Source organism: Meles meles, chromosome 16 (assembly GCF_922984935.1).
Source record: "Meles meles chromosome 16, mMelMel3.1 paternal haplotype, whole genome shotgun sequence".
NCBI classification, from domain to species: Eukaryota; Metazoa; Chordata; class Mammalia; order Carnivora; family Mustelidae; genus Meles; species Meles meles.
This window is the reverse complement of record NC_060081.1, coordinates 64739223-64765803: the sequence shown is the minus strand read 5'-3', so window position 1 is coordinate 64765803 and position 26581 is coordinate 64739223. Positions and strand designations below refer to the sequence as shown.

The following is a 26581-nucleotide window of genomic DNA, read 5'->3' as shown; positions in this document are numbered from 1 at the left end:
GAAAATGAGGCAGAGAGATTAAATGATTTGCCCTGGTCATCCAACTAATGAATGCTAAGGGCCTGGATTTGGACCTAGATAGTCTGGTTGTAGGATTTATGCTCTGCTGTAGTAGAATTTATGCTCTGCTGTAACAGAAGGACGGAGTGGGTTAGGTAGTGTCTCTGTTACTAGAAAAATATCTCAAGTAGTACTCAGTATTACTAGTACTGGAGGATAATCTATTTTTATTCCTATGTAAATAATCTACATATATGAGAGAAAGAGAACATTCATGTCCACACAGAGGAACAAATATGTAGAGTTTTCCCTTTAAGAAGGTCTTTCTGGGGGCGCCTGGGTGGCTCAATCATTAAGCAGTTAAGCTAAGTGTCTACAACTGCCTTCGGCTGAGGTCATGATCCCAGGGTCCTGGGATTGAGCCCGTGTTGGGCTCCCTACTCTGTGGGGGACCTGCTTCTCCCTCTGCCAGTCCCTCTGCCGTGTTCCTTCTCTAGCTGTCAAATAAATAAATCCTTCTCTCTGTCAAATATATAAATAAAAATCTTTTTTTTTTTTTAAAAAAAGGTCTTTCTGATTCTGAGACCTTTTTTGAATCTCTTAACTTTAGGTGCAGGTAGAAACAGCCTCCTGACTCTAATAATATCATCTTGGGTAGAGGGACTTCTGAGGTCAGAATAGATGGCGAGGTCCCAAGTGAAACCTAGCAGACAGCTTCAGGTCACAGTCACATTCACACAGGATACTGCTCTGGCCTTTGTACCTTTTTGCCTGAAGTTCAAGTTGCTTGCACTGTAACCATTCATCCGGATCTTACCTACATATTTTTGGAGCAGAATGCCATATAGCTAGTATTCAATACCATAGAAATAGTTTTTCAAATTCTCGAAATCACAATAAGTAGCAGTCATAGATATTGATTATAGAACCTAGAGTCAGGAGCCACTGTGTAAGCTGTCTTGCCCAAGTTTATCTTTGGTCTCTGCTAAGTGATTTTTTCTTAAATTGAGGTAATGTGTCTCATATTTTAACAAATTTCAGTGATTTTCTTCACCGCTTTTTCTGTCCTTCATTCTGTTTTTACTCTAGCAAGTGAATTTGTTTCTACCGAATGTCATTTTAGATGAGAACAATGAATAATTTGAGCGTCATGTTCTTTCACAAGAAAATCTCTACCTTTCTTTAGTTTTTATGTTTGAACTGTGCTTATTTTGTATTAGTCTGATAAGAGGTTAATCTGGGTAAGAAAATGTCTAAATCCTCAAGAATCTGAATATTGTAAAAAATCTTATGGTTTGAACAGTTGAATATCATTGGCAGGGATGTGTTAACGCAGAGCTAATGAGGAAGCTTTCTCAAGTCAGAAGCCAAAAGAGATGGATTTAGCTAGTGTCTTCCACTCTGCGCTTGAAGCTCCAAGCAGTTCTGTGCCACTGGTAAAATTTAATAGGGAAGTCCTCAAGGGACGGATTCTCTAGGAGTGAGAGAGAGGTTGGACTTAAAGACAACATGTTCTTAATTTTATTTATTCTGTTTACAGATTCAAATGCTGACATTGTATATAATTTTGGTAATTGTTGCATCACTAATTTTTCCTCAAATTTAGAGATTTCTTAAAGTACTTAGCATGTTTTAGAAAGGACGTTCATAGCTTCTAAAACAGAAACATTTCCTGAATCATCTTCTTGACTTCAGTGCAGCCCTTCCTTTTTAGTAAGTTTTTCTTGCGGTGGGCGGGGGGGGGGTGGTAGAATTTCTTACCCAACTTTCTTATTCCCTAGAGAATGGAAAACTCAGTAAAATAGAGAACATAGTAATGTTTTTGCAGGATTCCCTTTCCATAGTTTTTTTGTTTTGTTTTTTTTTCTTCTCTTGCTATATAGTTATTCTGTGTACAGAGGGCATAGAATATAGGATTTTAGAGCATAGGATCCCTAGGAAAGGATTTTCAAAATCTCAGGTCAAACAATTTCTTTTTTTTTTTTAATATTTTATTTATTTATTTGACAGAGAGAGATCACAAGTAGTCAGAGAGGCAGGCAGAGAGAGAGGATGAAGCAGGCTCCCCACCGAGCTGAGAGCCCGATGCGGGGCTGGATCCCAGGACCCTGAGATCATGACCTGAGCCGAAGGCAGAGGCTTTAACCCACTGAGCCACCCAGGTGCCCCAAAACAATTTCATTTTATAGTTGAAGAAATCGTCACTTCTTCAGTTTCATTGGAGACTGTCCTGCTTTTCTTCTCTTGCTGGTTCCCAAGTGCGGTAGGCCGCTCCTCACTCGGAAACAATAAACCCCAAAATGAGAGGGAGAAAATTGATAAGGGGTTGAATTTGGTAAAATAGAATTTCAAAATGAATATTATGTTGGACATAAAGTATTAGGTTAATAAAGATAAGCTAAGCATGCATCGTCCTTGCATGGCCTTTTGGCTGATTGGGTCAGTTGCAGTATGGTGCTAAACTGTAGGAGGTTGGCCTTTCATGCCTGGCCTGTGTAAGAGGGCCTTTACCCTGGTCCTAGTCCCTTCAATAGGTAATCAGAGGCAGAGCAGTAGAGCTGGTTTCCCTTGGTATGTAGGATGTGAACAGCAGCAGCTGCACACATGAAGAAAGGTTGAGGTTTCTTCCCACTAGGTTATTGACATTTGTATAAATATATTTTTTACTGACCATTTTGCAAAATCATCTTCTCACAATTTTTAAGTTGTTTCTTGGGCTTAAAAGAGAAGGAGTCACATTATAAATAAATAATAATTTTGTATCTTTCTGTCAAAGTTACACATCTCATAGTTTTCCCCCATATTCTCTAGAATGTCCAGAGCAGCTCTTGATGGAGGGCATCCTTGTCTTTTTCCTGACTTCTTAATAGGACTGCTTTCTACATTTCACTGTGAGATTTGACTTGGTTTGGATGTTATTAAGGGATGATAACTGCTTTAACCAGCTAAAGTACTTAGTTCCACTTTTGACTTTGCAAATTAAGGGAAATACAGAACATAGAAAACTCAGGAGATAACAGAAAATATATCAGGTATTAAATAATATTAAGTACCTGGGAGAATTTATCGTAAAGAAGTATAAGGCATAGGATGATTTCATTATCTTCGAGTACAGGTAGGGCCTGTGCTGGCCAATTAAAGCTTTCAGATCATCTCTGAGAGTGAAGAAATAGTCTGATGCTCTGGGCATGTGGTTGGGGTGGAACTTATCTCCAGGTGTTCCTGTATACTCTCACGGCGACCCTGCATAGGAATGAGAACAAACACAAGCACTGTCCTCTTGAGCCTGGAGACAACCTCCCTTCCTCCTGCGACGTCCCTCCAGCGCCCTCTACTGGCCAAGCTTAACATCGTGCTCTGTCGAGGAGAAACGCTTCAAGAGCTCGGTCTCTTCTCACAGAGCAGGTACTGAAGGGTGAATTTGGAGTTGAGATGCAGTGTATTGATAGCTGGTACCAAAGCCAGACACAGTTACTATATAATTCCAACGTAGTTCCGCTTTTGTAGGGTATAGAAACAAGGGAACTCTACTGTTAGAAGTCAGGCTAGTGGTTAACCTTGGAGGAAAGTGGTAGTGACTGGAAAAGAGCATGGATGGACCTTCTGTGGTAATAGTGTGCTTTTTCTGGATGTGGACGCTGGTTGTGTGGGTGTGTTCAGTTTGTGCAGGGTACTGGTTTTTGTTTTGTTTTGTTTTTGCTTTTAGTTTTGTTCTATTTTTAAGTGCATTATAGCACATTTTAACTTCCGTTGAACATCTGTTCAACGAAAGTTAAAATGTGCTATAATTTGATTTTAAAAGTGAAAGCTTGAAAGGAGGATCCAATTTAGAAAAGGGGAAATACAAAATAATCCTGGGTATCTCACTCTTTTCTTATTTTTAAAAACTGATTTGAGGGTTGTACATCTCTCTCTCTCTTTTTTTTTTTAAGATTTTATTTATTTATCTGAGGTACTTATTTATCTGAGAGAGAGAGAGCACCAGCAGGGGAGAGGCAGAGGGACAAGCAGACTCCCCGCAGAGCAGGGAGCCGCACTCAGGGTTCAGTCCCACGACTCTGGGATCATGACCTGAGCAGAAGGCAGACACAACCGACTGAGCTCCCCAGGCGCCCCAAGAGTTGTACATCTTGAAGTTGAAAACCAGGTGTCTAATTATTTCAGCAAAAATATTCATTGCCAGGCTACCTTTCTTTTCATTTGGGATCAAATGGCAGATCACCGGCTCCCTTTTCTCCTGGCTGAGAGATTTGGAAGCCCACAATGGTAACTTCCATATGGGGGTTAATGACAGTGGGAACGGTAGATGGTTGATTCAGGAATTGGTGGTGATAGGACAGACTCAGTGGGGGGAGGGGTGTTTAAAAGCTCTAAAAAAGCAACTTAGTACTGAGGTTTGTTCAGGAGTCAGTCTGGGTGCAGAAGGGAAGGAATCCACAAGTTGGGAGTGGAACCTGGGTCTAGGAGGTGCATATGGAATCTAGATAGGAGTCGTATTCCCAGAAAGCAAAGGTGGCTAAGAAACTCTGGCAGTACCCTGTGGATAGAACTTAGTGGAGCTAGCTGTTTAAAGCCCCATTGTTATTAAATCAAATTAAAGTGAATAATGGTAGTGGAATTGGTATTACTGACTTTTCTCTAGGAAGCTTGGTATCCACATTGATAGGAAGTTGTTTTCATGCTTTGAATGGCTGGTTGTACTCTCACTAGTGAGGCTTTGACCAGGGTAAGAGTCGCCACAAACGTGTAACACAGAAAGCTGAGAACCTAGAGTGATTCCCTTGCATAAATTGTTTCCTTATATTTCTTGACCTTAAGTCATTTGAGGGTAAAGGGGGAAAATAGTGTGACTGGTGAAACTAGCCAGTGGGCCTTTCATTCATAAATCCAGTACATGTATTTACCCAATCTAAATATAGGTATTTACTGTACCACAGGCCCTGTCCTAGGTGCTGGGGACTCACAGGCGAATCTGACGCAGCCCCTAGGCCCTCTGGAGGATCATTGTTTTATGTTCTTCTTTTTAATGGCTGCCTTTATTCTACTTGTCTGTGACATACAGCTTTCTTATCAACTCCTTTAGGATTCTGTTGAGCCTTTGAGATCTGATACCTGGATTTCATATCCAGGCAAATGAGTTTCCTGACATTTATTTACTTAATTTTATTACTAGTCTGGGCTTATACTGTACCACTAATAAAGGGCTTCATTTGCAAATTTAGCATCTTAAGGAAACGGGGCCCACGATTGAAGGCATGAATCTCATTGTGCATTTGTACTCCAGAGTGGCAGTTCGGAAATTTTCTGTCCTCCAAGCTGGTCATCTGTATGTAGAACAGTCTGAAATCACACCACTACAGCTGGTACTCAGTGCTGCTGGTAGAACGGAGCATCGGAATGGCAATGCAAACATAATGTAATGTAAGCATGAGATGATGGGTGTTAAGAAGTTTATATTTCAAAAATGGTTGTCCTTTGATCTGAGGATTGATACTGTTTGCCGAGTAAACTAACAGGCTTTTCCGTGTGGTTTTCTTGCTCATTCAATCATGATTCTGACATCTTAGACCAGTCTTCCTAAAACAGTACCACTGAGTTTTACTTACAGGTGAGTAATTACTTAGGTGTTAGGTGTTAGAAGTCGGTAGTTTTAACAGTACGGATGTTTGCTAATACGTTGATTTAAAATAGGTGACTCCGTGAGATAACCAATCTGTAGTCAGGTGAACCGCGCCTAGTGGAGATGGTGTCAACAGCTGTTAGTCAGTTGGCTTACATTTGCTGTAGGTGGCTTCTTGACTATTCAACTTACCGCCTGCAGTTTCTGCTCTTCGCGCCCTCCTGCCAGATTCAGAGAACCAGGGCATTTTACTGACGAGAGCTTTCTGTTGCCGGCCACCCACCTCGCCATTCAGCTAGTGTTGTCTGTGCGTGCTTTTGCAAGAACTGTTTGCATACGTGTCAGTAGCACAGCACCTTGCTCTCCGGATCGCCCCGCAGACTGCTGCTTCTCCATTTATCACAGCTCTCTCTTCCTTTTTGGGGCGGACTTTTGGGACGGGGGAAGTGAGGGTGGGAGAGGTTTGGAGAACTGTTTCATCTTTTGAAAAATTCATAAAATTCTTCTCAATTTCTGTTGAATTCCTAGACCCTAAGGGAAGGGCAGGACGTGCCGGAGTTGAACAGGTTTTAGGGACTGAAGTCGGGGTGGGCTTGGTCGGGTTGCCGCCTCTCCCTGGTTTTGCAGCCGGTGAGTTCATGGAGGACGTGCAAGTAGGTGTCGGGATTTTTACCTTAAAACTGGAATGTAAGGAAGTTTGTGTCAGATTTAGAATCCATTATTTGTATTGTCTTTATATGACAGAAAAAAGTTCTTTGGAAACATGTTGGCACTTTATTTTACTTGAACACAGCGGAGTTGTAGTAGTAGTGGGAAAGCCCATCTTTTTAGTGTTAGGAATTCCAAAATGTAGGCGATGGGCATGTTTACAGATTGTAGATTGGTTTACTCTTGGACTGGCTCCTCTGTTTCCCATAGAATAAAGAATGCTTAGCCTGGATGATCATAAATATGTAATTTTCTTTTATTATTTATCCCAAAGTAGAAACCCTACTGAGGATCGTCTGAATTATAATTCTGTTAACGTATTTACTTTGTTTCCCTGCTGTCTTGGATAGCTATCGGATAGGCTTTATTCCTTACTATAAATTACTCCAAAGTAATTTTGTGTAACAGTTCAGAATTCAGATGGAAGGTGTTATGAAAATAAAGAATTTAAACAATTACTTACAGTTCTATATCCCTGAAGATTTTATGTATGTTTATGGTAAGATTTACTTCATGAAATATTTTGTTCCCTTGTATGTAATGTTATCTGAAGGGTCCATCCATCTTCTCTAAAAACGTGCTTAATCGGTCTTCTTGGCAGATAGTTTTACCAAGCTGTTTTAATTGCTTCCTCTTCACTGGTGGATGGATCAAAACCTCCCTCTGCTGTAGCCTGCTTTTTTTTTTTTTTTTTGCCCCCCTGCCATGCAGGGCTTTTCCTTTTTTCCTTTTCTCCTCTTCCAGACTGCTGTACTTTATCTATGGAATATCCATCTAACCTCTGCCCACTCTCTGAGTACCCCAAATAGAACATCTCCAAATCCCGACCTCTCACTTTTGCTATTTTCATTTGCTTTTTATTTGCTCACGGCAGCTCGAGGTAGTGCTGAGAGCTGAATCTGAACCCTGGAATCAGTTCTTGTGCTTTGGAATAATTGTGAGCGGTTGGGCAGTCACACTCCTCTGACCCTTCCTTTCCTTATCTTAAGATAAAAGGATTGCTTTGCCTAAGCTTTAAGTTCCCTCCCTGTTCCTTCAAACTTAGCCTGTCCAAAGTAGAACTCATCCCTGTCCTCTCCCAAAAGGTGGTTTTTGTCCCTATTCTGCAAATGAAGAAACCGAGACCCAGGAAGATTGAATAAATTGCACAAATCATAAGTCCTTGTGTTCAGAACTTAAATATCTTCGCTCCCCAGTCTACGGGTATTACTGTTCGCCCACAAAAAGGCATTAAGTGTGACAAGTCAAAAGATCTTATGTTACTTGGTGAGGCCCGTTGACAGTGCATATGGAGTATTATTTCTTAAGCCCTTTGTCTTCCCCCAAAAGGGTATAGCTTGAGTTTTCGGGGCTCTGAACCTTGACCTGTACTGTCAGGAGATTGGTTTCTTCAATCCTGTGTTCACTGGTGGGATCATTCCTGATCTGGGTCAGTTGACATGATGGCATATGGTCTGATGATAAACAGTAATGATAAACAATGATAAACTGACTTTGCAGTACGATATTTGATACAGCTCTGGTAGGGCCTGGCTTTCTTCTACTACTGACCTTAACGGTGATCCTTATCAAGCAAGTTGATTTTTGTCACAGGATTAGGAATTAAAATGATTTTCTCTGATTGAAGAGAGCATTTTGAGATAAGTCAGTGATTCAGAGAAAACAATGCAGATTTTTTAAATTTTTAATTAATTAATTTTACAATGCAGGTTTTAAAATGAGATACTTACTGGGGTGCCTGGGTGGCTTAGCTGGTTAAGTGTCTGACTCTTGGTTTCAGCTCAGATCGTGCTCACCGGATCAAGCCCTGCGTTGGACTATTCTGTCAGGGTGGAGTCGGCCGGAGATTTCCGTCTCCCTCTCCCTCTGCACCTCCTCTCTTTCTCCCCATCACCCCTGCCCCTGTGTGTGCACCCACACTCGCTCTCTGTCTCTCTCTCAAATAAATAAAATCTTAAAAAAAAAAAAAATAAAATGAGTTACACAGAATTTTCGTAGCACAATATACTTCATGGCTTAGCTGTGAATTAGATATTGATTTAATAAATAATGGTGGTAATAAGTATATTGGGAAACTAAGACTTCCATCTTCCATAACAAGAGGTTATCTGTTTTTGTAAGTAAAGTTTTACTGGCACGCAGCCAGACCCATTCATTTGCATATTGTCTGTGGCTATTTTCATGGCAGAATTGAATTGTTGCAACAGAGATCACATCATATGGCCTGCAGAGCATAAATGATTTATCATCTGGCCTTTATAAAGATATTTGCCACCTTGTATTCCTCAGGAAGAAGTCAGTAGAATAGTGTTTAAACTATATTTTTTAAAGATTTATTTATGTATTTATTTGAGAGAGAGGAAGAGAGAGAGAACATGAGCGGGAGGGAGAGAGACTCTAAAGCAGACTGAGTGCCGAGCCTGAGTGGGCTCAGTCTCACTACCAGAACAGAAATCAAGAGTCAGAGGCTTAACCAACTGAGCCACCCATATGCTCCTAAAATAATGTTTAAAATTGGAAAAATCGGGGCACCTGGGTGGTTCAGTCTGTCAAGCATCTGTCTTCGGCTTGGGTCATGATCCCAGGGTCCTGAGACTGGACCCCACATCAGCCTTCCTGCTCAGTGGGAAGGCTGCTTCTCCCTCTCCCACTCCTCCTGCTTGTGCTCTCTCTCTCTCTGATGGAAAAATCTCTAAAAATAAATAAATAAATTTGGAAATGATCTAATAGCAGTGTCAGCATATTTTGCAGAAATATTATGGAAAGGAGTAGAAGGAATGGCTATAGATCAAACGGTTTCTAGTGGAAAGAGTGAATCAGGAATGGGGATGAATAAAGTAGGGGAATACTACCTTTTTTTTTTTAAGATTTTATTTATTTGGTAGAGAGTGAGCTACTGAGAGAGCACAAGCTGGGGGAGTGGCAGAGGGAGAGGGAGAAGCAGGCTCCTCACTGAGCAGGGAGCCTGAGGTGGGGCCCCATCCCAGAACCCTGGGATCATGACCTGAGCTGAAGGCAGATGCTTACCCAACTAAGCCACCCAGGTACCCCAGATTTTTTATTTTCTTTTTTTAAAATAATTTTTTTTTTTAAGATTTTTATTTATTCAGCAGAGAGCACAAGTAGGCAGAGCAGCAGGCAGAGGGAGAGGGAGAAACAGGCTCTCCACTGAGCAGAGAGTCTGACGTGGGTCTCAATCTCAGGACTCTGGGATCATGACCTGAACCAAAGACAGATGCCCAACCAACTGAGCCACCTAGGCGCCCCAGATTTTTTATTTTCAAGTAATCTCTACACCCAAAGTGGGACTTGAATTTACAACCCTGAGATCAAAAGTCACATGCTCTACCCCCTAAGCCAGCTGATTCTACAGGAATACTTCTTTTGTGTGTTAAGCTTTAGATTATTGAGTTCTTTTTTAAAAAAGATTTTGTTTATCTATTTTAGAGAGAGTGTGCCTGCACAGGTGGTGGGAGGGATAGAGGGGGAGAGAGAGAGAATCTCAAGCAGACTCCTGTTCAGCATGGAGCCCACCACAAGGCTTGATCTAATAACCTTGAGATCACGACCTGAGCCGAAACCAAGAGTGGGACGCTTAACCCACTGAGCCACCCGGGCGACCCTAGATTATTGAATTCTTAAGCTAAGTGCTTGTATTACTTTGAGGAAGTATGAATGAAGAATACTGAGAAATTTGATTGGACTAGTAGAACAGAATCAACAGGAAAGGGAAGAAAGAGCCCACCAGTTATGGCAAGGAAAACAGGACTCAGAGCCCTTCCTTTAGTTTTCCCATTTACTCACTCACTCATTCCAGAGATAATCATTCTGAAGTCCAGATATGAAGCTCGGTGTGATAGAACAGAGTTCCTTCCCGGAGGGTGCTTAGGCACTTAACAGCTGATGCACCAGCAGACAGGGAAAACGGGAAGAGATGATATCATGGTGATAGAGTTACTGTAATTATTAGTGCTTTTCACAAGATGTTTTCAGGGCTTAGGGAAGTTAGGTCAGACATGACACCAGAGCAGAGTTTTGAAGGATGAGACTGGAGAGGAAAGGCAGTGGAAGGATTTTCCAGTTGGAGATGGAAGCCTAGCCTGAGCAAAGATCTGAGCAAACAGGGCTGGTTTCAGAACGTGCAAGCATTCAGAAAAGTTGGATGAATGCAGGAAGGTAATGTCACAGCAGGAGACCAGGACCAGGGGCCTGATTGCTTATGCAGGGGAATTTGTGGGGAATTTGTATTTCTGCAGACACTACAGAGATACGATCCAATTTTCTTTACACTTTAGGAAAACGTAGTCTTGGTGCAATGAGGGATGGGATGAGGTATGAAGGATAAAGGCACTTAGGAGGCTATTTCAAGTTTAAAAAAAAAAAAAAAGGCTCCCAAAGAGTAGGAATAAATTAAAGTGGCCTGGAGAAGAACCAAGGGACTCGGGAATTTTGAAGGAGTTAGGGGAAAGGGAAGGAATTAAGGATGACTGAATTCTGGGCTGGGTGGCAGATTGTGGGGCATTAGCTTCTGATGAGGGGGCATAGGAGCAGGTGTGTATGTGTGCAAAGGTAGTACGGAGTTGGATTTGGAAAGAGTTGTGAGTTTTTTATGCAATCTGTTGAACACCTAATTGGAACTGGCCAGAATATGGTTGGCTTTGTCCACTTGGAAGACAGGAGGAAGGCTTGGATATGGGAGTGCACAGTGGTCGTGGTGCAGAGAGATGAAGTTTAGGAGCTGAGTAGAGAACTCAGCAGGCCGCGGGGCTAGTAACAGTGTTACACCCTGGGGACACTGACATTTAATAGGCCTCATAATAGGAGAAGACTCTGGAGGAAGCTGAGCTTTGGAAGCCTGTAATTAGAGGAAAATCAGCAGAGCATGCCCTCCAAGAAATCAGTGAGATGAGAATTTTAAGAGGGGGAAATGGCCCATGGTTTAAAATGCTGCAAGACAGAATAGCATCTAAAAATGCCCATTGGATCTGGCTCCTAAGGAGTCATTGCTAAGAACGGCTTAGGGAAGTAATAGGGGAAGAAGAGAATATACAGGTGAGTGAGGGATTGGTTAGCATAGTTACTACTCCAGAATCAAGTTTAACCTGCCTCCTGGTGGAGGAGAGAACTGGAGAGAGAGAGGTTTAGTGATAAGGAGCAGAAATGATTCTTCAGTGAGCAAATGTTTATGGAGCACCTGTTGTAAGCCCAGAGCTTGCTGTTCAGACTCGGAGTCCAGCAGGAACAAAACAGGGCTCACGTTTGTGTGCGTGTGCACGTGTCTCACAGGTAAGACATTTCTAATCAACTAGACATAATGTCAGGCAGTAACTGACAAGTGCCCGAAAGAAGCATACAAAGATAGAGAGACAGGGGTGAGGACAGTGGTGTGTTTTCTATGGAGTCGTTAGGGGGAACATCACTGACATTTGAGGAGACAGACCTCAACGAAATGAGGAAGGACTAACTGCACAGCAGTGCAGAGTCTGAGCTCAGGCTGCGAAGTGGGAGAGGATGGGCCCAAGTATTGATGGAAGGGTTAGTTGTCCTCAGGAGAGAGCCACCTTCTCTGACGCTGGAGGGAAGCCCATAAGGGCAAGCAACACCAGTGGCTGCTGTGTAGTTCGTGTTCACTGTGTGACAGACACTAGAGATTCTCATCCCTTTTAATTCTCCTGAATCCCTAAGAGGTAAGGATTGTCACCATTGTGCAGGTGACACAATAAAACCGGAAGAGCTTTTACCTGGCCCATCATTTACACTGCTTTTTGGCACATCACACTCTTGCTGTTGTCCTCCTGTAGATTGCTCCAAGCCTAGCGACAGACAATAAACTTACGCAGTTTGTGGAGGGTGCCAGAGTTGTGGAGTGAGAAGTTGAGGGGTGTCTCACCCATTGGACCCTGTTTGTGGTCTAGGATGTCTGTCAGGCGCTCTGGTAAGGGGTCCTTGGACAGGGCTCTAAGGAAGGGGGCATTAACCAAGACCCGTCTGGCCTTTTCATAAACTCTCCCCAGGCGAGTTGTTGCCCATGTTCCATTCCTTTCCCTTCTAAAATCCCCACCCTGTAATCGTGTGGGGTCACCTTATCTGCGCCTGTGGTTGTCAGAGTGGTTCTTAGGGACCAGACTTAGGGCTGAGGGTGGGCATAGATAGATGGTAAAAATACATATTTACTGTGGAAACTCTGAGGTGTGTGTGATTTTTATTTTTTTATTTTTTTTTAACATTTTCTTTATTTATTCGACAGTCAGAGATCACAAGTAGGCAGAGAGGCAGGCAGAGAGAGAGGGAGAAACAGGCTCCCTGCTGTGCAGAGAGCCCAATGCGGGACTCAATCCCAGGACCCTGAGATCATGACCTGAGCCGAAGGCAGAGCTTAACCCACTGAGCCACCCAGGTGCCCCATGTCTGATTTTTAAAACTGCTTCCCGGTACTCTTTGCTCCAAAGGGCCTGATAGAGTTCAAGGCCTGGGAGCCTGTTGACAGCAAAGGTCCTTGTTCTCCCTGAGGTCAGACGTGTCTCGTGCTGCCCTTGTGAATATAAAGGACCATGGGAGCAGTGCCGTCTGTGCACTCGTCTGCGTGTATCAAACCCATGTTTCTGAAATGAAATAGACCCCCGGGACTGAGCGGGGACTGTTGGGATGGCAGAATTCTCAAGGTAGAGTAAATAGAAATAATTTCTGAATGAACGGTGGAATACTGTGTACCTGATGTTTTATTTATTTTTCAAAGCATCCATAACACAGCACAGAGGGACTTCGAAATGGCACAGGCGCACTTGCAGGGTTTTTGAACTGGAGAGAGAGAAAGGAATAAAACAGAGTAGCTTTCAAAATGTTACTGCTGAAACCTGGCACCCATTTTTTTTTTTAAAGATTTTATTTATTTGATATATATAGAGAGATCACAAGTAGATAGAGAGGCAAGTAGAGAGAGAGAAGGAAGCAGGCTCCCCGCTGAGCAGAGAGCCCAGGACCCTGAGATCATGACCCGAGCCGAAGGCAGAGGCTTAACCCACTGAGCCACCCAGGCGCCCTGCACCCATTTTTCTTAACAGAAGCACTGTTAGTTGAGTGAGTGTAAGAAGGAATGGGAGTTTTTACATTGTTAGCAGGTTATCTCGTGGAGGTAATTAAAGGCTACGTTCATACAAAAGCACTGCAGCGCAGTGAGGAAAGCCAGAGTCCTGCCAATTTTCTTATAGTTCAGAAGGTGTACATGTTACTTGCCTCCCTGTAGATGAATTTCCTGGTTTGCACGCGCAGTTGGGTGTTTCCGAATATGTCTGTATTCTCTCTCTAATTGAGTTGTGGGATGCCGAAGTCACTTTGTTCGTTTTTGCGCCCAGAGGATCTGCTCGCCGCTCCAGAGTGAGGGCGGCACAGCCTCAGAAGCTGGGAAGCCACTTGTAGTGTTGTGTGGAAGGACACGCGTCGGCTTCTGTTTCTCCATCCATTCCTGCTGCGTATAGCCTTGCAAAAAGATGACATAGTTTTAGTTCCATATTTTTTAAACGTGTGCCATTCAAGGGGGGTAAAAAAGTAGAAGTAACTCAAGGTGGTGCTTTGTAAAGTATTAGATACTGTTTGGAGAGATGGAAGTCAGTAATGCTTATTGCATAGCCGCTGATGTCGCCGACGACGTCTGCCATCTTGTAGGGGGCGACGCGCTGGTGTGTGGCGATCCGTCAGGGGGCTGTGAGGGATTTCACAGTAGTCACTGAGGTTTGTTGGAGCTCGCGTCTAGGGAAGGAGAGCCATTGTTCTTACCGTAAGTGCACTCAGATTTCACACCCGCGCTCTCACTCTCTCTCAGGATGGCGTGGGGTTACCTATGCAGTGTGAGTATGAGTAAAGTTGCCAGTCAGTAGTAGGATCTTGCCCGTGAGCACGTTGGCCGCCGGGAGATCTGGGGAAGAGTCCGTCACCACCCCTTTTTCCCAAGTTTCCTCTTTGTCGGCTCATCAGACTCAAGCCATACCTGGGTGAGCCCACCTCTTCCCTCGTCTCTCCTGCTTGTCCTTTTCTTCCCTCCCTGGTGGGCTCAGGTCCGGTGATGACACAGGCCCGGGAGCCGGCGGGCCTGGGATCCTCATGGCCCCCCCATGGCCCAGGCTCCGCTGCGATGGGCACGTTCACACTTCCCGCCTCCTCCTTGGCCTTCCTCCACGGCCAGCTTTATTTCCTGCTGGCTTATTTCTTGCCATGTAGTCGTTAAAGTGGAATCGGCAGATAAAAGGACTCAACAGTTTATAGATCCAATGGCACCTTGCCTGAGTGCTCTTCAGAAAGCTTCAAACAGTTAGGGAAGTGCCATTAGTGGTGATAAGTTGGACCTGCTTTCCACACGTTCCTGGCAATGCTGTGGCCCCGCTTTTGTGCATGCTAGTTAGTTATACTTAATCAGAAACGGTTTCTTGATGGCTCTACTGCAGTATACTTATTCTTTAGATGTTAAAAAAATAATTTTTATTGGCATTGGTGGGGTGTTCTGTAGTTTTTTAAATGACTGATTTTAATTTTGTTGGGCAGAATTTTGTGCTTGTGTCCAATTATTGATAATATTCCTTTTCTTTTTAAGATTTTATGTATTTATTTGACAGAGAGAGAGAGACAAGTAGGCAGAGCAGAAGGTGGAGCGGGGGAGGGAGCAGGCTTTCCATTGAGCTGAGAGCCCAATGTGGGGCTCGATCCCAGGACCCTGACTGAGATCATGGCCTGAGCTGAAGGCAGAGTCTTAACCCACTGAGCCACCCAGGTGCCCCCTATGGTTCTTCTTACAGGAAATCCGTCTGACTCTTGGAGGAAAAAACCCAAGTGGACAGACGTTAAACCGATAAACTATAATTGTGGCTCCAAGGATGCTTGGAATCACAGATCTTTCATTTTCCTCAGTTTGCATCAAACATCATGAACTCACTTAAAAAACAATCCCTCACACTTTAATCTTAAGTTCTGCCTACTGCCTACACATCATGCTCACTGGGATATAAGAAATAATTATGAACATAAGGATAATTATGTGCCTCCGGGGTGGTTTCCTGAGGGAGTGGTGGTCTGTAGCTCTGTGGGATGTCCAGGAAATCAAAGTACACGATAAACACGAGGCAGTTTCTGCATCCGGGCTAGAACTGGGAGCTGAAATTCTGGGATTCCTCCCTTGTTTGTATATGAGGAAGGTGAGAACTTTAGACCTGAGGGACTACTAGTTAGTGATTTAGGTAGCCCCAGATTCCAGATTTCTTAGACTAGAGTTCTTTCTGGTTCCTGGGATGTCCCAAAGCACTTCTGGACCTCTAAAGCCGGGCTCTTAACTGCTGTGGTCCTCAAAAGTCATTTACAAAAAAAGTTCAGTGTCATCATGAGTGTTTATGGTTGGGACGGAGATGAGGGCTTAAATCTGGGTACAGTAAAATCAATCATTTAAAACTACCAAATATTGAAATGGAACTTATTTTTTCAAATAACATATGTATGTGGTTTCAAACATCAGATAATATAAGGGGGGCATGTGATGACATGGCAGACTGACTGTCCTATCTCACATCAGCTTCCCTCTCTGGCCTTCAAGAGAACCACTTTTAACTCCTTTAGCGCTCTCTCTCTCTCTCTCTTTTTTTTTTACAGTGTATATTTCTATTTCTTGATTTTTCAGTTGTGACATACTTTATTGATTTCCTTCCAGAAGAAATGAGGACTTGTTTTTACCCCCCTCTTCCACTCCTCTTAATATAATCACATCATTATTTTAAGATTCCTCTTTTAGTTTACTTTGTAATTTAATATGCCAGCTTCTTTTATAACTTATTTTGCCTACAAAGATAGTTTCTTTTTGACTCCACCCATCTGAAGCAATAAATTAGGGTTAGGGTTAGATAGGGTTAGGACCATGGGGGTGGGGGGACACAACACGTGGGTTGCTCAGTCGGTTAAGCATCTGCCTTGGATTCAGGTCATGATCTGGAATTGAGCCCCACATCGCGCTCCCTGCTCAGCAGGGAGCCTGCTTCTCCCTCTAGTACTTCCCTTGCGTGTGTTCCCTCTCTCCCTCTCTGTCAATTAAATAAGTAAAATCTTAAAAAAAAAAAAAATACTCTAGGGATGGCTATTGACTGTTGTTACACGATTGTAAATGTTCTGTAGAAGCAACCTCATTTCTGTGTTTTCTGAATGTGTCACAGTTAATCCTGAGGTCACCTTAAATGTTTCGTTTTGGATTTTACCATAATCCTTGCTTTTTTTTTTTTTTTTTTTTATCTTTTAGAGATACAAGTATCTTCATTCAATAGATGATAATGAAAATACAAAAGAAAGAGAAGCAGGTAAGCGATCATATATCTTTTTTTTTTTCAATCACATATCTTTAAGTGAATGCACCGAGCCTATGCTCCCCGATGCTTCTTTATCCCCATATTACCCCTTACAGTTGCTGGCAGTTAGGGCTTAGCTCCTAGCCTCTGGCGGTTACCCTGCTGCTGCTTTCCCCCATTCTCCTGCGGCTGCTTCTCCCGTTCTCCACCTGGTCACTGAGAGCTGTGTTTTGAATGACTTACTTTTTACTTACGCTCAGGTCAGCTCCATATGGGAATAAGTATAATGAAAACTGTAAGTCAAATATTATTCAAAATTAGCTATATGGAAGAGAAATTTTTTCCTCCCCTGGAACAGCTTTCCGAGATGTGGTCAATTCTTTATAGTTTATGTATTTATCTTTTTGGATAATCTTTTTGGTTAATCTAAAAGCATTCTCATTTAGAAAATTCATACTCATAATGACCTGTGAAAGTTTCCTCCTAGACAAAATAGTGAACTAATTAATTAGAAGGATGTGAACACCAACTATTTGGCATTTGATTTCGTGAAGGGGAGGAGAATTGATAAAAACATTGGGCCAGCATGACTCATCCTGCCAAAATCTTTTCCTGGTTGAGACTTCTGTTTCCCTATTCAGAGGAACCAAGAGACCCCAGCCAGTGCGGCTCAGGGAGGAGTGCTTAGTCTCTTAGAAACAGACTGTCTCTGAGGGGCTGGTTTTCCTTTTACAGAATTGAAGGACAGTCCGGTAACTGGGGATATCTGAACCCCTGGCCTTCACGGAGACTCTGTGCAAAGAGGTTGGTTGGTATAAGCCACTTTGCTCTCTGCTTCTGGGGAGCACCGACTAGTCAGATACAGGGTGACCTGGGGATATGGTTACAAGGATTACTCTCTGGTCTGGCCCAGCGGATAGGCCCTTGTGAAACCAAACCAAAACAAATGGCTTTAGGAAAAAATTGACACACCTGCTGCCAGTTCTCGACAGGAAGCGCGATGACTAATCCCTGTCCGCCACACTGATTTCTTCCCCTTCTGGCTCTTGAGCGTCCTCAGCTGGTAGACAAACACTACAGCAAGTGCAGTCCCATCTGCCAGGAGTTTATCCTATGGAGATACTCAAACAGGTGTCGACTGGGTGAACAAAGATTTTCACTGCTGCTTTGCTTATAGCACAGAAATGGAAATGAAGGTACATGTCCATCAAACAGGGGACTGTTTATATCACAGCATATCCACCTAGTGGAATATGACAGTTTCTGTTAAAAAGAACACATTACTGGGGCGCCTGGGTGGCTCAGCGGGTTAAAGCCTCTGCCTTCGGCTCGGGTCATGATCCCAGGGTCCTGGGATCGAGCCCCACATCGGTCTCTCTGCTCACCAGGGAGCCTGCTTCCTCCTCTCTCTCTGCCTGCCTCTCTGCCTACTTGTGATCTCTGTCTGTCAAATAAATAAATACAATCTTTTATTAAAAAAAAAAAGGAGAACACATTACTCATGAGAACCCCAAGCCTTCAAAACTATCATCATTTATGATACATGGGCAGGTGTATGTTTCTTAAAACATTCTGCATATTTAATGTTTTAAACATTCTTTAAGGTGAGCTTTTGTTTCAGTTAAAACACTGTTTTGTTTTGTTTTTTTAAAGTAATCTCTACACTCAGCATGGGGCTTGAACCGATGACCTCTATCTAGATCAAGAGTCTCATGTTCAACCAACTGAGCCAGCCAGGCACCCCTGTCCCTAAGAAAACTCTTTACCAGAATTACACCAGCATGAATTTATGTTTCCTTTTCTTGAGATTTTACTGGTTCATATGAAAACCTTAGCCTGTCAGCCTGCTATCACACAGCCTCAGTTAGATGAGTTTTCATTTCGACTGTAGTATTGACCAATGGGGCAGGGTTTCTCCTTAAAAATTGATATTAGCTCTGAGAAGGTTTTCATGCATACCTTCCAAAGCTTTGTAACATTCACAGCATGTAAACTCTTTGATCCTAAGATTGTGCTGTTAGCATCTATTGCTGATTCTATTAAATAATCTGGATCATGTCTCTGAAAAAAAAAATTAGTATTAGCTATGGTAGAGGAGCAAGTTAATTCAGTGGAGTTACTTTCAGGAGGAATTGATCCTGCTTCTTTTCCAGGTGATAGACCATACTGATGACTGAACTACAGGGCGTGAAAATAGAAACTTAGGTTCATGCCAAAGCAATCTGTAGGTACCGGGATTGAGCACATGTGTACAGTTCAGTGCCTGACAGAGATTTTGGTAGAAGGAGATTGAAACTGACTACCACATCACTGTGTGACTTTGGACAAGTTCAGCCTGTTTTCCTATCACTTAGATGGAAGCAATCATACATGCCTTCTAAGGTATTGAATTGAATAGGATGGCTTATCAAGTACTTGGCATTCAGTGTGTCAGTGGCAAGGAAATCATCCAGTAGAATGAGAAAATTAACCATCAGACTTTGTTCTTTCCCTTACCATGTTTCTAAGGTGTTAGAAGTAACAGCAAGTAAAAGTCCACTCTTTAAAAACCCTCATTCCTATCAATTCATTTTTCCTCTTCTCTGGAGGTGGAAAATGATATGTTAAATGTGTTCTGATCTTGAAAAATCCTCATTTCCTTGTCCAAAATTTTATCAAGGTAAATTAAACGGGGATGAAGGATTTTACAAGTTAATCAGAACTTAGTAATAAATAATCAGGCGGGAGATCCGAATTTCACGGCACATAGTTCGGCGCTAAAAAAGAAAAAGGGTAATAAATAATCATACTTCTTATTAACCAGAAAGGGCATAACAGGAGTAGTGTGCCAAGGACAAAGGGTTTAGAGATTGACTCTGTATTGTCTAAAGAAGTGTTGCAAGAAAAATAGACATTAATAAAATATTTAAAAATGAGCCACTCAGGCGCTATAGTCTTTTATCTGTATCAAAAATAAATTTCTTGGGATGCCTGGGTGGCTCCGTGGATTAAGCCTCTGCCTTCAGCTCAGGTCATGATCTCAGGGTCTTGGGATCGAGCCCCACATCGGGCTCTCTGCTTGACGGGGAGCCTACTTCCTCCTCTCTCTCTGCGTGCCTCTCTGCCTACTTGTGATCTCTGTCTGTCAAATAAATAAAATCTTAAAAAACAAAACAAAACAAAAAACCTTCTACTAAGAAATGTATACATTGTAATCCCTAAGAAGACTAAGCAGTATTAGGCCGAGAAACATTTTGCTCGAGGAGTAAGATATAAACTCTAATCACTGAAAACCTTTGCACCACGACTGTTGTGGAGTACAGCTAGAACTACTGCTTTGTAAGGGGAAGAGCTGTAGTTCATGTTAGCGGTAACAAACCTACGGTAAGGAGGTACTGATTGTTACTCATCCCAGCTCCTTGCATGGCACTGAGAGAAATACAAGATACGGTTAATATCGCTTGATACATGATATGTGGTAAGCGGGTCTTTGGAGCACATATGCAATGTAGAGGAAAGTTCGTGAGCACGAGTGCAGCAGGCATAGGTAATACTGTGAGTAGGATTAAAACCTGGAGCCCTGACCAGGAGGTTAACCTAGACTTGCAGTAGTTAGGAGAGAACTTTCTCTCCAGACCCCATGACCAAAAGTCAGATCAGTAGAGCCCCTTATTCTGAGACTTCCAGAAAATGAAAAGGTGCAGCGGGAAGTGTTTTCTTCAGCTATATGGTGGGAATCTCAACAACCTTCGGATTATTAGACCCTGTTTCCTTCTCTAGAGTGAATATGGATGGAATTCGTTCACAAAACAAATATTTGTTGAGTTTTTCCAGCAGTTAGTCATCAGAAAATATTTGAGGGTCTGTGTGGGGCCAGCTACAAAACTGACAGAAAGTTAGGTTTTCTTTTCTTAAGGAAGTTTAGTCTGGTTACAAACAGGCAGTCACAGTAGGGGTGGCAGAAGCCTCAGAAGACCCAGGGTTCTGCACTGCAGATGAGGAGTGACGCTGTGGAACTGGGGAGTGTGGAGGTTTGGGGTACGTCAGCCCCACGAGAGAATCTGAGAAGGTTTCCAAGAGATGGAGTCTTCTGGGTAGAGCCAGGCTTAGTCAGGTTGTTCCTGAGGATCCAGGAGGAAAGCTTGGGAGGGAAGAGAGTAGTATATACTTGGGTTTGGGAAGGTGAAGCATACGAGAGTAAAGGAGAATGGAAGGGCCTGGAGTGTGGAGTGCTAAATTTTGTGTGGTGACCAGAGATAAACTAAGATAAGAGGCATGTTGGATTGGGGTGCCTGGGTGGCTCAGTTGAGTAAGCATATGACTCTTGATTTTGGCTCAGGCTATGGTCTCCAGGCTGTGAGATCAAGCCCTGCATTGGGCTCTGTGTTCAGTGTGGAGTCTACTTGGGATTCTCTCTCTCTCTCTCTTTCCTTCTGCCCCAACCCCCCCCCCCCCCCGCCAACTTGCACTCTCTCCCTCAAATTAAATAAATAAACTCTTAAAAAAAAAAAAAAGGTATGGTGGATTGAGCTGGCCATCAGATTCCCAAACACATTAGTCCCAGATGTGCTCTATGGTGGGGGGAAGGTGAGAACTCCCCTCCCTAAGATGGTGTGTACCACCAATATACATCACCACGGCTCAGAACAGTGAAAGAGGAGTAGCAAAGTTGATCATATGGATGAATAAATAATTCATTTCTTAGACTTTTCAGTGTCATATTGCAGAGGGTCTTAAGATACAAGCTGATACCAGCCAGACCTTCCATTTGGCAGTCACTGGAAGGCCTTTTCAACATGCCTACAGAGGGAGAGTTAGTAAATTTCTCAGTAGAAGCAAGCTTTTAAACAGCCTCACCCTGGAGTCATGTTTCAAAAGGACCTAAAATGGACCTTACCCAAATTCTTCCTCCTCCAAAAAAAAAAGAAAAGAAATCTGAGCATTGACTGTTTTTCTCTATCTTTTGACATACCTCGACAGATTTTTTGTTGTTGCCCTAATTCGTTCTGTGTTCTGAAACATACTTGAGAAGCGATGAGAGCACAGCGATGAGGACAGTAAAAGAACGCTGACTTATTTCATATGAAGTATGATGGATGAAACTAGGGTTACGTAGCCTAAGGAAGGGAAGGTTTAAAAGCATCCTGTGAAGAAAAGAAATCACATGGATCTGTCCCTGGGCCTGTGGATGCGAATGGTCACATGGGGAGCATTACTGGAGGGTGGGCAAGGTGCTTGGGAAGTATTGTTTTCTCTCTCTCCTTACTCTTCACTGTCTGCATCTAAATTTAATAATCTGCCTGCCCCAAGTTTTGTTACTGCCCGGAATTAACAGGGTTTAGATTGACTTTGCAGGTCTGGAGAATTTAAATCTCTGAGACTCTTGAAACATGGTGAGAGAAAAATGCCCCCCACTCCCGGGTTTTAAATGCAAAAGTATGATAATAGAAGAATAGATAATAGAAGTGGGGACTAAGAATGACAGATTCTAGGCCTCCGGCAAGAGGGAGTTTGAAGTTCGCACATCTGTCCTCCACTCTTCAGTCCTTAATCTGCCAGCTTCTCAGCAGCACTGGATGCCTGTAGTCATTCTGTCTGGAAGCGCGCTCATCTTCTGGCTTCTGTGATACCACGTTTTCTTACCTTTTCCCCCACTACATCACCGACCCGATCGCTCTTTCTCACCCTCTCTGTAGGTCTTCCTTTGGGGACCCTTAATATTAGTGCTTGGCAGGTTTTGGTCCTGTTTTCTCTTTGTCCATTCTTCTCTGACTCATTCTTGTAGAGCTCTCTTTTGGGGGGGGGGGGCGCCTGGTGGCTCAGTTGTTAAGCATCTGCCTTCACCTTGGGTCATGATCTCAGGGTCCTGGGATTGAGCCCCCGCATTGGGTTCCCTGCTAGGCGGGGAGTCTGCTTCTGCCTCTCCCTCTGTCCCTGCTTATGCTCTCTCTCTCTCAAACAAACAAACAAAATCTTTAAAAAAAAAAGGAAGGAAGGAAGGAAGGAAAAATGTCTTTTGGAAGTTATACCCAAGAACCTCGTGGACACCTCTACCTGCATTATCCCTAGATGCCTTGAAACTGACCTCACCTCCTCCTGGCGCTAACCAGCTGTGACTATGTGAGGAGCCACATCAGGCTCAGAGTCCTTTCTCTGTCATCCAGAACACAGCACCCCTGGGTAAAGAGGGGTTGAATATTCTAAATGGAGGAGGAAACACAGGAGACACACACACACACACACACACACAGACATTGTTCCTGGGTCTTGCTCACCCAGCACATCCAGAGTCCTTTCTCTGTCATCCAGAACACAGCACCCCTGGGTAAAGAGGGGTTGAATATTCTAAATGGAGGAGGAAACACAGGAGACACACACACACACACACACGGACATTGTTCCTGGGTCTTGCTCACCCAGCACATCCAGAACACAGCACCCCTGGGTAAAGAGGGGTTGAATATTCTAAATGGAGGAGGAAACACAGGAGACACACACACACACACACACACACACACACGGACATTGTTCCTGGGTCTTGCTCACCCAGCACATCCAGAACACAGCACCCCTGGGTAAAGAGGGGTTGAATATTCTAAATGGAGGAGGAAACACAGGAGACACACACACACACACACACACACACACACACACACACACACGGACATTGTTCCTGGAGGAGGAAACACAGGAGAGACACACACACACACACACACACACACACACACACACACGGACATTGTTCCTGGAGGAGGAAACACAGGAGAGAGAGAGAGAGACACACACACACACACACACACACACACACACACACACTCTCTCTCTCTCTCTCTCTCTCTCTCTCTCTCTCTCTCTCTGTTCCTGGGTCTTGCTCACCCAGCACCGCTTGCTTGCCAGATGACTGAGCCAGTGCAATGGCAGTAAGGCCAGGGAATGTGGTTTTCGCCTTTAGTCTATGCCATGGTCAGATAACAATAGGAAATGTTCTTTTAGAAGAAAGTGAAGGTGAAAGAGTACCACAGTCTGAATTTTAATTGGAAAATAACTTTTGCCAACTGAAAATGTCTGCAAAGCGAATCATTAATAATAGTAGCGGATCTTATTTTCATTTTTATTATTTAGACATTAAAAAAGATCAGAAGGTCTCAAATTTAGATAAGCTATTCTAAGCTAATTTCTTGACATTAAGTAAGTCTAAACATAGAACATTTTCATCTTCCTGCTGGAAAAGATGGTAGACTGTGAGGCAGACAACTGCAACAGGAGCGGGGCCTCGCTCACCCCTGGGTCAAAGACACACCGAAGCGCTTTGGGATGGAGGGCATATGGGGCGCTTTCCGACCAGAGGGCAATGAGCACTCTTTTGCCCAGCACTCAGTCAAGCCTGAGCGCAGTGCTGGGGCCTCTCATATTCTGCCTTCGGTTCCTGAATCATGGTAATTTGGAGGAATATGAATTGTCTGGCAAGAAAGCTTTTCCTGTTCATTATTAAAGTCTTTTAAGATTTTTCTGTTACATATATGTGAAAATATTTTTATTGCAGGTATTGCAAAAGTAATATCTTTGTTATTGAAAATGTAGATGTCAATGTAGAAAAATTAAACAACCAAATTTGTACAGCCTCAAATGATGACTGTTAACTTTTTATCGATTTTCTTCCATTCTTTCTTTTATACACAGGAATTTGTTGTTATTTTTATTTACATGTATAATTTTATAGACTTCTTTCAAATGGAAAATACTCATTTCATTCAATAACTATATGATGGAGTTTTATCATAAGCCACAAAGATTGGGGAATACCTCAGTTACTGAAGCTTACATTCTCGTCTTGGCAGACAGATGGAAACAAATAATAACTTTCAGAAAGTTATAAAGAAAGAAGTGAATGTTACCCACAGTCCTATCACCCAGATGTAATGATGGTAACACATCTGGTATGTGTCCTAATTTTCTTTTAAAAAGGTAGCATTGAAAAATAGCATTTTTAAAAAACAAAAATGGGATTGGATCATAGATTTTTCCCCCCCACTTGCCAACATGTTGTGGACTTTTTTTATGTTAACTAAAACTTTATAATTAATAATAATATAATACAATATGATAATGTAACAATGGCTGCATAATAATGGATGTGCTATTTATACATTTTACTAAAGGTTGACACATAGGTTATTTATAGCCCCCCCCATTAGAAATTATGTATCAGATATTATAAGGCTTCAGAGAACATAAATGTTTCCTTAGTTTGTGCTGTAAAAGAGAAATCACTGTTTAAAAGTATATCCATAATTAAAATTTTGGTATTGTTACTATATTCCCTTGCAGAAATCTTTTTAATAGTTAACAGAGCTGTCAGCGATGTCTGAGAGGACCATTTTCGATTTGTTCTTATATTGGATTTTTAAAAATTGAGATATAATTCACATTCTGTAAATTCTATTATAGTTTTAAGTTGTGCAATTTAGTGGTTTTTAGTATAGTAACAAGATTGTATATAGATCACCACTATTTGATTCCAGAACATTTCATCATCCCCAGAAGAAACCATATGCCCATTAGCAGACACTCCTTATTTCCTCTTCCCTCAGGCCCTGGCAACCACTAATTTACTTTTTGTCTCTCTGGATATGCCTGTTCTGGGCATTTCGTATAAATGGAATTATAGTCTTCTATACTTGTATACATGTAGTCTTCTGTACCTGGCTTCTTCCACTTAGCATGTTTTCAAGGTCTGTCCTTGTTGTACCATGGGTGATTTTCTTAATTAGAGTCTATTTTGACTTTCAAGTGCTCAGGCGATTCTTGGGGGAATAACCCTGGTTTGTCCTTGGACCTCTGTTTGGGAACCATGGACCTAGGCCGTAGTCTATTAGTTCTTAAATCCTTTACAGCTGACCCAAATCCAGTTTATCTGGATTCCTATCTTTAAGTGTCTTTTCCACGAATATCATAGGTTGCTAATTTTGAGTTAAAGAAGTGGGTTTTAGTGCTAATAGTGCAGTTTATGAGCTAGTGTTGTTGAGTGGTTTTTTTGGGTTTTTTTTTTGTTTGTTTGTTTGGTTTTTTATAGTTGGCCTCTCCATTTCATCCTGTGTTCTAGGTGCTCATCTCTGTTTAGTAAATTGTCAGTATACTATAAAATACTGTTGGTACTGTGGTCCGTCACTGCCCGTCTATTACCTTTAGGGCCATTTTCCAAGTGGTGATTTACTGTCCTTCTTGGTAGAGGCTGAAAACAGTTTATTGAGGCCTTTGACTCTTTTCCATTGACCCTGAGACACATGGAAGAAATATTTTTTGTGAAATTTTTTAATCCTCAGCAGATGTCTTTTCCAAGCTCCCCAACAAGGTGCCTTAAAACATTTCTGGTGGGTTATTGACTTTGAGGATTTTATTTTATTTTTTCAGTACTAATATCTTCCTCTTGGGATACTTCTCCTTTTTTTTTTTTTTTAAAGATTTTATTTATTTATTTGACAGAAAAATCACAAGTAGGCAGAGAGGCAGGCAGAGAGAGAAGGGGAAGCAGGCTCCCTGCTGAGCAGAGAGCCTGATGCGGGGCTCCATCCCAGGACCCTGAGATCATGACTTGAACGGAAGGCAGAGGCTTAACCCACTGAGCCACCCAGGTGCCCCTACTTCTAACATTGACTAATTGTGCTGCATTTCTTGGGGTTCCCTTCTTCCTGTAGGATGTCCCTGCTCTGCCACTCCTTAGGATTATAACCTTTTTAAAAAATTATTTATTTGCCAGAGAGAGAGAGAGCACAAGCAAGGGGAGCAGCAGGCAGAGGGAGAAGCAGACTTGCTGCTGAGCAGGGAGCCCAATGCAAGACTCGATCTCAGGACTCCAGGATCATGCCCTGAGCTAAAAGCAGACGCTTAAACAATTGAGCCACCCAGACATCCCAACCTTTTTTTTTTTTTTTTTTTAAAGATTTTATTTCATTATTAGAGA

The 26581-nt window shown here is 42.6% G+C and overlaps 1 protein-coding gene across 3 annotated transcripts in view; it reads left to right on the top strand.

Annotated features, from left to right (window-relative positions):
- The window catches only part of CHD6 (chromodomain helicase DNA binding protein 6), a 195332-nt gene that overhangs the window by 35678 nt on the left and 133073 nt on the right, over positions 1 to 26581 (top strand). For all 3 annotated transcript variants that reach the window (XM_045980678.1, XM_045980679.1, XM_045980680.1), the window contains one exon: positions 16596 to 16653. In XM_045980678.1, the coding sequence (XP_045836634.1) occupies positions 16621 to 16653 (33 nt within the window). In that variant the 5' untranslated portion in view covers positions 16596 to 16620. The remainder of the gene's footprint in view (positions 1 to 16595; positions 16654 to 26581) is intronic.